Source organism: Chelonia mydas, chromosome 2 (assembly GCF_015237465.2).
Source record: "Chelonia mydas isolate rCheMyd1 chromosome 2, rCheMyd1.pri.v2, whole genome shotgun sequence".
Lineage (NCBI taxonomy): Eukaryota > Metazoa > Chordata > Testudines > Cheloniidae > Chelonia > Chelonia mydas.
The window spans coordinates 171336200-171351764 of record NC_057850.1 but is presented as its reverse complement, the minus strand read 5'-3'; the positions used below and the strand labels follow the sequence as shown (position 1 = coordinate 171351764).

The window sequence follows — 15565 nt, the reverse complement described above, 5'->3', positions numbered from 1 at the left end:
TCACAGTGGAGAGATATAAGTAGAGGGTACCTCCCAAGGATCTGTACTGGGACCAGTGCTGTTCAACATATTCATAAATGGCCTGGAAAAAAAGGATAAATAGTGAGGGAGCAAAATTTGCAGATAGCCATCTTGAGTAATATTGTATTAAGTCCAAAGTTGTCTGCGAAGAGTTACAAAGGGATCTCACAAAACTTAGTGACTGGGCAACAAAATGTTAGCTGAAATTCATTGTTGATAAATGCAAAGTAATTCACATTGGAATACATAAATCCCATCTATTGATACAAAATTATGGGTTCTAAATTAGATGTTACCACTCAGGAAAAGAGATCTTGGAGTAATTGAGGACAGTTCTCTGAAAACGTCTGCTCAGTGTGCAGCGGCAGTCAAAAAAGATAACAATGTTAGGGACCATTAGGAAAGGGATAGATAATAAGACAATAAAGACATGACACCATTATACAAATCCATGGTACATCCACACAATGAATACAGCATGCAGTTCTGTTCACCCTGTCTCATAAAAGATATATTAGAATTGGAAACAATAGAGAGAAGGGCAACAAAAATGATTATGGGTATGGAACAGCTTCCGTATGAGGAAAAGATTAAAAAGAGTGGGACTGTTCAGTTTAGAAAAGAGATGACTAAGGGGGAGTATTATAGCGGCCGATAAAATCATGATTGGTGTGGAGAAAATGAATAAGGCAAGTGTCATTTACCCTTTATATAATGCAAACCAGGAGTCACCCAATGAAATGAATAGGTAGCAGATTTAAAACAAACATAAGGAAGTACAACTTAAGCAGGAGCTTGTCAGAGGCCTTTTCCTTCCCCTTCTCCCCCAGCCACCAGTGGGAGACTTCTTTGATGCCTGTGCTAGATATGCAGAGACCTGGGGAATAGGGCTGGTCAACATTTTTCTATCAAAACTGTTTTTCGATGGAATATTGATTTTTCAACCAAACAAAATTTTTCATTGAAAGTGTCTGCTTTCTGCAGAAATTTTGATTTTTCAACAAATATCCTAAATTTGAAAAATTTCAGCCAAAAACCATTTTTAAAATTTCTGCCAAAAATAATCTAAAATTTTTGTGAAAAATGTAAAGGTGAATTTTTTGTTAATTCTCACCAAAATTTTTCATGGAAGAAAAAAAGTTTTGTTTCCCCCTTACCAGCACTACTCGGGAGCCTGCTTGTCTATCCCCACCAAAGATGCAAAGGGTATCTGGTGATGGGGTGGGCAGATACTGGTAGCCCACTCCCACAAACAAGAGCTGCAAAAAACATGGTGATCTCACTGGTGGTTTTCTTTTTCTGTCTGGCACCAGGTCCTTTTTGGGAGGAGGTGACAGGTTGCACACTGCTGCCCTCTGGCAATGGTGTGTTCCCAGGAGGAAACCCCTGAGAGGAGATGGGATGCAGATCTGAACTGTTCTACCAAAGTCAATCAGTATCAAAATGCCAGTTGATCTATTTATGCTATTGATTCCTTAAGCTATTTACATTTTTAAAGCTGTTTTGTCAACACTGACAAAGTACAGCAGCTTGCCACCTATAGTACTTATAGATTCATAGATTATAAAGCCACTGGACCACTGTAATCATCTGCTCTGAACTCCTGCATAATACAGGCCATAGGACTTCCCTGAATTAATTCATGTTTGATCTCTTTTAGAAAAAACATGCAATTTTGATTTTAAAATTGTCAGTGATGGAGATCCTTAGGAAGTTGTTCCAATGATTAATAACCTTCATTTACAACTGCTAAGAGTTCGTGAAATAAATATTAGATAAGAAAAAATTTTCATTCAGTTTGACATTTTATTAAAGAGCAAGGGATGTAAAGTACAGTATACAGTGCTAACAATTGTAACATTTTTTATGGAGTTATAATATAAAAGTAGCTCTGCTGGCAGGTGGGACATAGTCGGTTGTATACTGCACATGGCTGTAAACTGTAGAATGATTCAGTACCTGCTGCAAGTTGGGGAAGTGGGATCTTCATCTCTTCTTGAGCAGCTGACTTTGTAGAGATGTGGTTTGTTCTCTGTCACATCCCAGTACAGAGATACTTTATTCCAGCCAACTGACATTAACTTTGAAATAGAGAATAAGATCCTACCAGTTAGATCTTATGCAAAGGAACATCAGCAAGCCTGCGTCTAACCCTAAGAGTGAGGCCTGATGGTAAGAAGTCTGAGAATCATTATTCTGGAGGCTTAGAATAGTTCTTAGAATGGTAAATGTATCTAGAGTAGTCAATTCTAATACTAAACATATATGTCATAAGCCATTTAAGGATCATCAATGGATGTGAAGTGGCCCTGTAAAGTTGAATTTCTGTACCCTATTATCAATCCCCTAAGACATTCAGCTGTTCCCAGTCAGCCTAATTTACGATAGGTACTACAATAATTTTGTTTCATTTTTTTTGGTTAAAATTTCTATATTGAAACAATTGTTTCAGTAGGACATGAAATTGATTTATAGATAATCTGATCCAATAAATAATAAAAATAATAATAATAAAAAAAAGTCTTCAGTCCTTACTTCTATTTTCTTTCCTCTGTATCCTGAAGACTGGAACAAAGGAGTTTTAAAATCTCTTCTTTAAAAAGCATAGAAACCAAGCTATGTTTATCTATTTTTTAAAGTTAATTTTCCAAGCAGTATGGCTTAATCCATGAGCCATCTACCTTTTGTTTTTTTTTCAGAATGTGAGTATTGCTCATAAAATAGTTTTAATTGAATGTGTCATGAATGACCTGTAACTTGCTTAGAGCTACATGCCTCTATTTAAATGACTATAGTTTATTTTTTTAGAGCTCCCAGTATAACAATATTGGAAAAATACTAAATGTCATTGGCAATGCATCTGGGTGATTTTAAAGATATTTCTGTTACATTGAACCATTGGCATTGTTGCATAGGAATAAAAGCTTAAGAAAATTATCCCTCCCCCCTTTAAAAAAGCCACATCTAAAAAGGTCACAAAAGGAAACGCAATTCAGATAATCTGTATGTTATATCTGAGATTAACTTGGACACAGATGTTTCAATTTATAGTTTGATCTGGTGTAAAATATACATTTAACAAAATGCTGTATTGTATTGTTTCTATAAACACTGATATCTGATAAAAGCATACTGGCTTTTCTACCATATACTTGAATCAAGAGCTCTTGAACTAATGCTTAGAGCAGGGGTTTTGATACCAGCCTCCCCAAATTAACTCTTTAAGATTTTGGCCACAAGTTTTCTTAGTATATATATATATTCTCTCTCTAATGGCAAATCCATTTGCGTTTTATAGGATTTAAGCTGCTGTGGATAATTATTAGACTTTGTTCTTTCTGTATTTAAAGATGAAATGATTCAGCACCGTTCATTACTGTTCATTTCCTGACCACACTGTAACCATTAAACTTCTAAGATATTATCTGAGAAGTTACTGAAATTATTAATGCAACATGAAAACGTTTCCATCCATGCACAGACTTCTCCCTTTCCTCTGCCTTGCTGTAAATGGAAATAACTCAGGAATTATCAGTCTCTTTTTGTTGATTTGTAAACAACCTACCCTGGGCTGCCGTCCCTTTCCACCAAAAGCTGTTTCCCCTTCTTGTGCAAGCAGCGGCATCTAAAAAGCTAATTGCTTCCTTGGAAGTGCTTTCTATATGCCAAAGGCTGGTTGTCTTGCTGTTGGTTTGTGTCAATCCCAGCAACAGTCAGTCCCATGAAGTAATACTCCTGGTTTACTGCAGCACAGCAGTGAAGTGCTCTAGCCACCAATGCTGAAGGCTGGAGCTGAGCAAACATGTTTTGATAAATGACTGATGATTTTGTGGCATAGGGTTACAAATAGCATTTACTGAAGTCCAGATGGTTCAGTAATTTAGGTGCAATCACTTGGTGAACTGCCTTTTGAAGATCCTACAAGACTAATGCATTTTCACTTCTTATCTCCCATAGTTTAATTTTGTCCAGCTAGTTGCAAAGGCATTGTTTATACAGATTCTAATTACAATTTGCAGTATTGTCAAGGTTTTCTAGGATGGGGAAAACGACTAATGGTCTTGATCCATATCATATGCCAGGTGGTTTGCTTGAAAGCCACAGTTTAAACTGTGGAAATGCTGAGTGACATAGTCCAGCTTCTTAGGCATTGTCAACACTAGGAAAATATGACTGCCAACCTCGCAGTTCAATTGGTGTTTGTAATAGGTGGAGGCCACTGTGAAGACAGGGTTAGACAACATAGTGGTAAACATGCCCAGGTCCTTTCTATACTGCAGCCCTCCACTGTTGCTACTGAAGGTGGAGCTGCAAAATTGGTAAATTATATGTATTAAATGTACCAGAGTAAATGCAATCTTTCAGTCTCCTGTGTAGTTCTAATCTCTACTGTAGTCCTTTGTATTTTTAATCTCTTTTTCAGGAAACTTGTGTTTCAATCCTGATTTAAGACTTGCTCCTGCAAACACTCCCAAGTGTAGTGCTTTTCACTGAGCAATTCCATTGAATTTGATAACCTCTACACTCAGGCTGCAGGCTGTTTGCAATGTTGGTTCCTACTGAGGATGTGGTCACTCCCTTTAATAAGGTGTGTGCAGAACTCAGACCAGTTCGAAAGGAAATGGGAAAAAATAATCTATTATCAATGAGAATATATATCCTAGACTTACCCTCACCATATGTGGTTTGGAGTGTTGTTGTAGCCATGTTGGTCTCAGGATATTAGAGAGACAAGGTGGATGAGATAATACCTTTTATTAGACCAACTTCTGTTTGGTGAAAGAAACAAATGTGTGATCTTACACAGAGCATGTGATACTACATATTTTTAGTGCCACCCTCACTTAGAGAGATGCTGGACAACCTCAACTCAGATTCAACAGGATTTGGGGTACTTAGCATCAAGTCCTGAAAGAAGGTTAGCGGAAAAAAATCCATCTCAAAAGACTCAGGGACAGGCCTAGTTTCCTGTTCCATCCCATCTGTGTTGCTCTGGTGGCATGAAGGGGACAGAGAGCTACCCTAACTGGCCAACTAGGGAGTCTTGTGATATAGAAAAAATAATCATAAAGCCAATGTAGTCAGTTCCACACCAGCCACTCCACTTACCATCACCCTTTTATGTGTAAAGTGCATTCTTGGGAAGCCACAGGTGTGGGCAGAGACTGGAGGGGGTGATTCCCAGCCAGCAGAAATTTTAACCACCTGAAAAAATGCTAAGACTGCTCTAAGTTAAACTTGGAGCCACATTTTCCCACACTCTGTGTTCTGTGCCAAGTGCGGCTTGGCCACAGTTTGTGATCTGGCCCTCAAAGGCAGAATATGCGGGAGGAAGGCAGTGCTAATATTTTGGTATTAAAATACTTTTAAAAGTGCCTTTTATAATGGATAAACAGTTGCGTAGCTGTGCTGATTTATAATGGAATCCATATACTAGTTTGACAAAGACTCTTCTAATTCCCACAATTCTGACCAACTAAGATCCTGCCCTCACTAGTGCATGACGTGACACTGCCCGGGGGGTTGGCCAAGTATGAGTTCTATATTCTTTGAAATTTTTGTCACCTTGCAGATAAAGTCAGAATAGTACATTTGTAATAAAACTTAGTGCAATGATACAAACGCTGAAGCCTAACCTTAAATGAAGGAGCTACTCTTTTAACAACCCACTGCTACTTGCAAAGTGAAGGGAATGAGATGGCTACTCTATTTTTTCCCATTTGTTTCCATGGGTTTTGTGCTCTGATGTTTATTCCCCTGTGCCGCCCCCTTCTCCGCCACCCCCAATACACTGGTGTACAAGAACCCATCTAGCAGGTTTGTTACTTCAGTAACTGATGAAACACTGAAATTTTCTGGAGAACATCAGCTGAGCTTTTTGAATTGTCGCCATGTTGCAATGCTCAGGACAACAGTTTGAATTAAAGCCAAAGATAGCTTTGAATCATTTGCTATTAGGGTACTAATGAGCTCTGCAGACATTTCAAAATACTGTTTTCCCCCCTTTAACCAGGTGTGGCTTAATCCAGTCTATTTTTCCCATAAGTAATAAGGTGTACAATATGTAACTTTTTCCCAATATTGCAAAGAGTGTTTCCAAAAGGCTAGAGACATGCTTTTTGCAATGAAGAGAAGATTTTACTGGGTTTCCTTTCCCTAAAGTTATGTTCCTGCCTGCCTCCATCCTGAAAAGCTGATGGCTTGAGAAATGACATTTTCTTCAAACTATCACATCATGAGCTATTCTCATTTCCTTATTCTGCTTTTCATATGCTTTTTGCCTGCTTAAAATCTGTCTGCGAATGAAACTAAAGGTTTATTACTAAAAGGATTATATTTAAGGATCATTTTCCAAATGTTTAGCAGTGACAATGCAAGCAAATTGTACTCAGATGCTGAAGAAAGGAATTAAGGATTTAATACTGAAATAAAAGATTTTTACGCTTCCAGTAATCTGTCTGATAAAAAGATAACACGCTTGAAATCTTTAATCACAAAGCACTGAAGTAATTTCTAAAGTATAATTGAATTTACTCTTCTGGCTTTCTTGAGTGAAATGTTAAATGAAAGCACTTAGAAAATTAAAAGAATGAAATATAAATCTTAATGAAAGTGATTCTCAAAAGTTCACACCAAAGGGGCTCTTAGCTGTTTGTTTTTTGTTTGTTTGTCTTTACATTAAAGATTACATTTTTGCTATGGCAGTTCTGTAGTAAAACAAGATAAAAATAGTTGTCACTGTCTTTGGTGAGGAGGCTCTCATTCCAGTGGAGTGGGAAAAGAACGTCACTTTTTTGAGCAGAAAGGTTGACACTAGTCATTACATTAACATTGTTAAATTTAATTAAAAGTTTTCAGCTGGATTTCAGTGTATAAGTATCAGGAAAAAATTTCTTACAGTATAGACGTTTTGATGGATGCGCTGAGCTGTATATGTGTAGTTTTCTTTTAAGGAAGATATTATCAGACTTTCAATGGGATTTATTCTCCCAAATCCCAGAGGTGTTGTTGAAAATCCCACCCTAACTTTCTACATATGCACTGCAAGAGTGCATGGTTTGAAGAGGTCATAATGTGCTTCTCTCTCTTTCTCTACACCTGCAGAGAGATGAGCCCTAACTACAGCCCTTGCACTTCCTTGAATGCAAGAACAGCTCAAGGTTAGTGTGCCCATGGGAGCTTGCCTCCCAAAAAGGGACAAAGGGGAAGCAGAGCTATGGTCGGAAGAAATCACAGAATCATAGAAGTATAGGCTGGAAGGGACCTGGAGAAATCGTTAAGTCCAGCCCCCTGTGCTGAGGCAGGACCAAGTAAATCTAGACCCTCCCTGTCAGGTGTTTGTCCAACCTGTTTGTAAATGGAGAGCAAAGTTGTCTTGCTGCAGAGGCATGCACACTGCACCCTCCTAGGAAGTGATAGTGATTGCACTCCCAAGAACCTCCGGGAGTCATGGTGTTTCCTGAAGGTTCACATGAAGTGGTACAGCTCTGGACATGAAGTTGAATTTTAATGCCACAGCTTGGATCAGCTTCTTCAAAATCACGTTATACTATAGTCATCCAGCCTGCTGGTGATAGAGAATCTTGAAAATCTTGTTCAGCATCTCCTTCTTAGGTGCATCTTCGTTATTATGGTCTATCTTTGCTTTATTTCTTAATGATTAAAGTACGATTATCAAAGAAAAGAGCCCCACATAACTTTATTGTTTCTCTTGGGTCATGTCCCTCCTTTAAGACCTTTGCCACACGTTGAAAAGGCCAGTGTCACATACAGCTGTGTGAGTGAACCTGTTCCTGTAGTTCGGAGTCCCACTGTTTGTCACAGTTCTGCTGGTACTAGAATGGCATGCTCTTTTCTTTGTTTTGGTTGGGAGGTAGGGAGGTACATTCATGTTTCACTTGAAAAGTTTGGTTAACAGAAGCACAAGAGCCTAAACCACAAACACTAAAAAGGGAAGTTTGAATGTATTTTTTATAGGAACGGATCTGTAATAAAAACAATAAAATCCAGTGTTTAAGTTTTATAGAAATAATTTAATGACCAGCTGCAGCCATAAACACCTTTACGTTTTGATTGGGTCTTAACTCCTCCATCCAGTGATTAATTGGTCTGTGAAAGACAAACATATTACATTATTCCTAAGTATAACATCCTGTTTTAAAGACTACTTTAGTATAGTTTAAATGTTTTTGAACCTGTTCACTTTAAAAGGGTATTTCAGTGGTCTTCCATTTGTCATTAATTCTTGTGTATTTTCATGATGATGACTATAAATATACACTATTCCCCTTTAACATTTCTTCCCCACAGCAGTATTGCTTTGTCGTGCTTTCTCTGCACAGACTTCATATGAGTAACATTGTGTGGTGTCATAGTTTGTTTCCGTAGAAACATCATGACAAACACAGGATGGAGATTTTATTTGACATGAATTGGAGAGAACAAATAGTAGGGTCTTCCTTAAATGGACTTAAACACATGATGGGCTGTATTTGTGGATAATAGCCACAGTCTCACTTCGGGAGAGCACTGGCAAGCATTGTGCTATAAGGAGCTCCCAGGTATGCAGGGGAAATATTTCCACTCCTCTTCATAACTTTGCTGACCAGAGCACAAAGGGGAAAATCGTAACCAGACCCCTCCCTGCCCTCTGAGAGGATGACAGGACCAATGTACAGGATCCAAGAAGAAAGGAAATCTTCTAGAAGTTCTCCCTCCCTTGTATACCTCCGGGGCTACGCACAGTGTGGCTATATGGGAATAGATATATGCATAGAACTTTAAAACATACTCTATGTAACATTTCTTCAGGTGAACTTACTGTACCTATCAGGTGCCAGATTGCCTACTCCTGATATTAAAATCAATTGGTTTAGCCATGAAACAGGTACAACACAAGCAGCAGCAGTTCAAGTTCTCCAGTGTGCCTGAATCGTGACATTTCTTAAATACATCCAGTCCCTGGCCACTCTATGAAACTGCCATCAGGGGATCTAATTAGTACCTATTGTGGTGGTTGTGGTTTTGCAACATGGACAGTTGACCACTGGGAGATTGATTGAGAACACCAAACCATAAGTCACCAAACAGCCATCAAATGATAGCAACTTTTGGTCATTATAGATATGGGCTACAGGTGAAAATAATTGCTATCATCTTAATAATCCCCTGATCTGTCCATTCTCCATTGCATATAATTATTCAAAATAAATTACTACTTCCTAGATTATAAGGCCAGAAGGGACCATTGTGATCATCTAGCCTGAGCTCCTGTATAACACAGACCACAGGACTTCCCCCAAATAATTCCAAGAGCAGATCTTTAGAAAAACATCCACATTTGATTTAAAAATTGTCAATAATGCAGAATCCACCATGACGCGGGGTAAATTGTTTCAATGGTTGGTTAATCTCACCACTAAAAAAATACACCTTATTTCTGGTCTGAATTTGTCTAGCTTCAGTTTCCAGCCACTGAATTGTGTTATACCTTTTTCTGCTAGATTGAAGAGCCCATTATAATATTTGTTCCCCATATAGGTACTTATAGACTGTCGTCAAGTCACCCCTTAACCTTCCCTTTCTTAAACTAAATAGACCAAGATCCTTGCGTCTGTCACTACAAGGCATGTTTTCTAACCTGTTAATCATTCTCATGGCTCTTGTTTGATCCTTCTCCATTTTGTCAATATCGTTCTTGAACTGTTGACACCAGAACTGGGCACAGTATTCCAGCAGCGGTCACACCAGTGCCAAATACAGAGATAAAATAACCACTCTACTCGTAACTTGAGTTTCTCCTCTTTATGCATTCCACAATCACATTAATTCTTTTGGCTATAGCGTTGCATTGGGAACTCATGGTCAGATGATTATCCACCACAACTCCCCAAATCTTTTTCAGAGTCACTGCTTCCCAGAATAGAGTCCGCCGTACTGTAAGTATGGTCTACGTTCATAATTCCTGGATGTAGACATTCTCATTTGGCCGTATTAAAGTGCGTATTGTTTGTTTGAACCCAGTTTACCAAGTGTTCCTGATTGCTTTGAATCAGTAAACTGCCCTCTTTATTATTTATCACTCCCCCAATTTTGGGGTCACTTTTATCAATTTTATCAGTTCTTCCTAGTTGTATGATTATGATATTATTATGACATAATTATGATGTATTTTGTACAAGATGGGTCGTGTAAGGTGTCATTGGAAAAGTTATGATTTGCTGAATAGGATTATCTTATTTACAGGCATGTATCGCTTTTGTATCTGAAATTATGAATATTAACCTTTTATCTGTATTTCACATGTAGTCACACCTGGGTGACTCCCACTAGGCAAAATACTTCCAGTCTAGATAGCCACCTGTGAAGGGCCTATTCAGGTAATGAGCCATTAGGAAAAACAATAGGCCTTAGGAGAGGCTTATTCCCCACCTGGTAAGCTTTCCTGAAAATGCTCCAAACAGCCTGTAAGTAATGGCTGTTGTGACTCGGCAAGGTATACAAGGGCATGTGACCAGGCCACATGACTCTGGACTCCATTTTGGGATGTTTGTATTTTTCCACAAACTGGTCTGGGAACCAAGTTTGAAACAAAGGGATCCTGCCATATGCTAAAGCTGTATAAGGCAGGGAGTGATATCATCAGTTGTTCTTCACTGCTCCACAACTGGACACCTGAGAGAAGCTCCTAATGAAAAGTACTTGGAACAAGGGTGGGGATCCCAAACTGCAAGGCAAGTGCAGCTTGTGCCTTGAGAATCTGCAAGTCAGGGTGAGAGATTGTTAATTCAAATCCTATCCTTCTAGTATATTAAGGTAAGTTTGTGTTTTTGTTTATTTACTAGGTAACCAACTTTGATCTGTTTGTTCTCACCTTGATCGATCGGTCCTTCAGCCCTTGTATAGATTGCACCGATCACAACACATCTTTCATTCGTCTCGTTTCTTGGCCTTCCTTCTCCATGTGCGGCTGTGTCTTTTCATGATAAAATCTTCCCATCTCTTTGGAGGTTGGCCAAGTGGTCGTTTCAGTTCGCGTGCTTACCACTCGGTAACAGCTGCAGTCCATCGATTGTCAGTGAGCCTCGCTATATGCCTGGCCCATTGCATTTTACTATGCCTGCTCTCAACAGCGACTCCACTTGGCTGTCTGATCACTTCACTGGGAACTCGGTCGCGGATTGAAATTCCCAGAATTCTTCTTTCCATTGCCCTCTCCGTGACAGACAATTATAATCACTTAAAATCTATCTTTCTATAGGTAATAAACTTGTTTTATGTTTTTGCTTTATCTAAACCAGGGAGTTTGAATGAAGTGCTTGGAAATCTTAGTTCAAGGAGCAAAGGCTGTTGCATTCCCTCTCCACATTGAGGGGGAGGCAAATTGGATAATAAATTCATACTGGTCGGGGTTTTGACCAGGGCAAGACGGTACAGCTCTGGGGTCCTAGGCTGGGAAGCTGGTGGTTATTTTGGCTGTAGCCTCTCTATTGTTGGTTCATGCAGTGGCTGGTCAGCCTGCATGTAACTGCAGCTGGGTGCGTCCCTACCTGTGTGAATGCTGGTGGAAGTATGTAGGATTAGGAGTGGGTCTGCAGCTTGTCACAGCAGCACAGTATGAGAGGGGGCCCAGGCTGGTGAGTCAGAGGGCTCAGTGGTACCCCAGTTCCAGGTGGCACCCTGGCAGGAACCCATCACAACATGTTGATTTGCATTAATCACAATACCCTTCTTTCATTCTTTATTAATTGAATCCCATATCAGCTGCTCCATTATCTTGCCCTGGATGAGTGTCAGGTTGACAGACCTATAATTACCTAGGTCATTCTGTTCACCCTTTAAAAATTGGCACAACATTAGTTTTCATCTAGTCATCTGAAACTTCCCCAGTGTTCTAAGACTTATTAAAACTCAGAATTAATAATCCAGCAAGCTCCTCAGACAGCTCGTAAAACTCTAGTATGCAAGTGATCTGCACTTGCTGATTTGAAAATGTCTGACTTTAGTAGCTTCTGTTTAACATCCTTCAGAGATATTAGTGGAATGGAAAGAGTGTTATCATAATTGTATTACGAGACTATATTATCTGTTTTTCCCCAAATCCAGAACAATAATGTTCATTTAATGCATTTGCTCTTTTTTACATTATTATTGATAATTCTTCTATTTTCATCTAGTAATTGACCAGTACCATTATCAGGATTCTTTTTATTCCTAATATATTTAAAAAAACTCATTGTTCTTTGCTCAGCTGGCCATAGATTTCTCCTTATGCCCTTTGCTTTGCTTATCAATTTTCTACAGTTCCTAACTTCTGATTTATATTTATTACTATCAACTTCCCCTTTCTTCCATTTGTTACATATTATTTTTTTATTTTTTACAGCTGCCTTCACTTCCCCTCTAAATCAGCTTGGTTTTTTAACCAGTACTGCCTTCTTCCTTGATTCTGAGATTGTGGCTTTTTGAACCCTCGTAGGGTGATCTTAAATGGTTCCCAAGGTGTTCTGAAAAGACTCCCAATTAGCATTCACATTTTTCTGATTACATTTTTCCTCCCAGCTGATTGGCTCATAATTGTTTTCAGCTTTGTGAAACTGGCCCTATTAAAGCACCAAGTATATATATTATGGGTCTGGACTTTATTATGCTTTCACATTACAAATGTGATCAAGTCATGATCACTTGTACCTAAGCTACCTTTAATTTTTAGTTCTGTGATCAGTTCCTCTTTATCTTTTAGGACAAGGTCTAATTTTCCCATGTTGGCTGTAACACTTTTTGAGTTAGGAAATTGTCATCTATAATGTTACATTCCAAGGATGTTTTAGTACTGGCAGTATGAGACCTCTAGCATGTGTCACTCAAATTGAAGTCCCCTATCACCATGCAGCTTGTTTTTCCTGCACATTTTAGGTATGTAAGGAAGAGATAATCCTGTTCCCTTGTGTGTTTTGGTAGTCTGCAGCAGACACCAACTAATACCCTATCTTGTGCTTTATCTATTATTACATTGATTCATAAGCATTAAAGATAATTTTCTTCCCAGTTATCAGTGATTTGGAATCAGATAATGCCAATTTTAACATAGAGTGCCACTCCCCTGACCCTTTTTCCCCACTTGATTCTTCCTAAATAGGTTATAATCATTAATTTTTACATTCCAGTTGTGCAAATCATCCTGTCAGATTCAGTAATACCAACTATATTGCATTTACGCTCATAAATGAGCAATTCAAATTCCTCTTGTGTGTTACCCAGGCTCTTAGGATTGGTGTATAGGCAATTCAAGAATTTCTTCTCTTCATGTCGTTTGATTCCTTGATTCATTTTATTCTCAACAGCTCGATTTGCTAACTGAATGTTCATTTATTCCCTCTTTTTACCTTCCCCTTTTGCTATTAGTTTTTAACCCCCTCCTGACTATTATAGGCAGCCTGTCTCCGAGAAGATTGGCCCCCCTTCAGCAGAGGTGGAGGCCATCCAAAGTATGCAGCCTCCTCTCTCCATAAAAGTTCAACCAATGTCCTGTGGCAAATTGCCGGCACTACTATGATGGGTTTCGCGCTTTCTCTTCTTGGGTGAGGGTTCAGGGCACCATTTCTTGCCCCTGAACTGGGGTATTAACTCCCCTATTAGTGTCCTAGAGGAGGGGAGTGGAGAGGGAGGGACCCGGGCCCGCCCTCTACTCCAGGTCCCAGCCCAGGGGCCCTAGGGATAGCAGTAAACCACTAGAACTAGCGGTTTCTTCCCCTGGGCTACTTCCCTCTCCTGCCCTTCAGCTTGTGGGGCTTCCTGCCCTCCCTCTGCACAAACCAGACCTTTACGTAGGGTCTTGGTCTTCTTAGCCCACCGCAGTACTTCTCCAAACTCTCCTCTGCTGCCTTCCAAACTGCTCTCTGCTCCAACATCAATCCACTGTGCTTGAACTCCTCTCATTGTCTGATTGAAGCAGGATTTTTTTATCACGTGACTGGCTTCAGGTGCTTTAATTAATTTATAGCAAACTTTCTTCCCTCTACAGGGAATAAGGCTCCCTTCTAACCCTCTCCTGCTGACCTCTGGCTGTGCTGTATCACAGTCCACAAAACCAAAACTGTCCACCCAGACCACTTACCTAGCCAGTGATTCACTTCTGCCTTCTGTCTTCCTTTGATCATAGGACAGGAAGGATTTCAGAGAAGATTGCTTGGACCTTCTTCTTCTTCAGCATGCTTCAAAGTTCCCTGAAGTCATCTACTATCTGCAGTGTATCCTGCGATGCGGTGTTATTAGTGTTGATATGAACCAATGGGTCCTTGCCTGTTGACTTCAGAAGCCTATCCAGTCATAGAATGATGTCTTGTGCCTTGGTTGCCTGTCCCTTGCAGAAAGTTCTTTTGATTTTTCTGGGTATTGAATCCCCCACAAGCATTGTCTGTCTTCCTTGGACTGTTGGAGAGCCCTTTACAGGCATGTTTGATTGCTTACAGGTTGAGCTGAGCTGCCATCCATATGTACTTCACATACTATATTTGGTTGTGGCTGGCTACCTGCTTGTACAAAAAGTATTCTTTTTAAATTCAAAAATGTTTTCTTGCGGAAGACTGGCAAAATAGTATGGTTTCAGATATAAGAATGGTAACTATGCTGAGAACCCTATGACCAATTGCGGGGACATGTCTGTATCAATGTGTGAAGGCTGTTTTATTTCAGGGGCTCCAAGCTTTGTATTGTAGCCTCCATTTTGGAGTGTGTGTTGCAACCTCTACTGTGGTTTAAAGCATCCATTCTGCAGTAGGGGCTTGACACCTGGTTGAATGACTGAGTCTGAGAAGTTGGCACAGAGCAATCTAGGGCCATCAACTCTGTCTCTCAACTACTGGTCAATCCACAAGAACAATTAACTCTTGAGACGGAAGCCTGGATGAGCATTGGGGCTGGAGTGTCTCAATACGGCATATGCCAAAAGATGTCAGAGACTATATTTCAGTGGTAATGCTCTCTTTGAAAGGTCCATTGCCACATGTCAGAAGAAGGGGCAGGAGAAGAGAGAAGGCAGGAAGGGTTGCCTACCCTAAGGACACTGACCAAACCCAGGACTCACAGAAGGGGTGAAATCGGACTCGGGGGTGCGAAGGGGCTATGTTCAGGACTGTTTGTTTTCCAAAGATCTGTGACATTCTAGTGCTCTTTATGAGTAAAGTTCCTGTGCTTAGGAAATTCCTTTGCTAAGCCTGTGTTCCTTCTTTGCCTGCTGTGTTGTCTCTGAAGGGGTTAATCGAGAAGCTCAGAGCTCCCACAGCAAAGTGAAACTCTGAGGGAGCATGTATAAGCAACAGGGGTTTCAGGGGACTGAGACGCTGATTCTGGGGTCTAGGCAGCTGGACTGCCGGGTCCCACTGCCCAAGAAGGGTGTCAAATACACACTCTTCACCTGGGAGTGTGCCTGAGAGACCCAGAGCTAGGAACACTGATCAGTCATTATCCAGACGCAGGAGGCTTAGAAGCCCATGGGATTCAGTGGTTGGATCCACTCACAAGTGGCATCTGTCCACAGAGTGGG

The 15565-nt window shown here is 40.0% G+C and overlaps 1 protein-coding gene across 14 annotated transcripts in view; it reads left to right on the top strand.

Moving 5' to 3' along the window:
- SUGCT (succinyl-CoA:glutarate-CoA transferase) overlaps positions 1-15565 on the top strand; it is a 481412-nt gene that overhangs the window by 277079 nt on the left and 188768 nt on the right. Inside the window, exon 13 of one of the 14 annotated variants that reach the window (XM_037890014.2) lies at positions 7126-7422. The exons of the other annotated variants lie outside the window; for them this stretch is intronic. Within the exon in view, the coding sequence (XP_037745942.1) occupies positions 7126-7140 (15 nt within the window). The 3' untranslated portion in view covers positions 7141-7422. Of the gene's footprint in view, positions 1-7125; positions 7423-15565 lie in introns of those variants that run through there. 14 annotated transcript variants of the gene reach the window in all.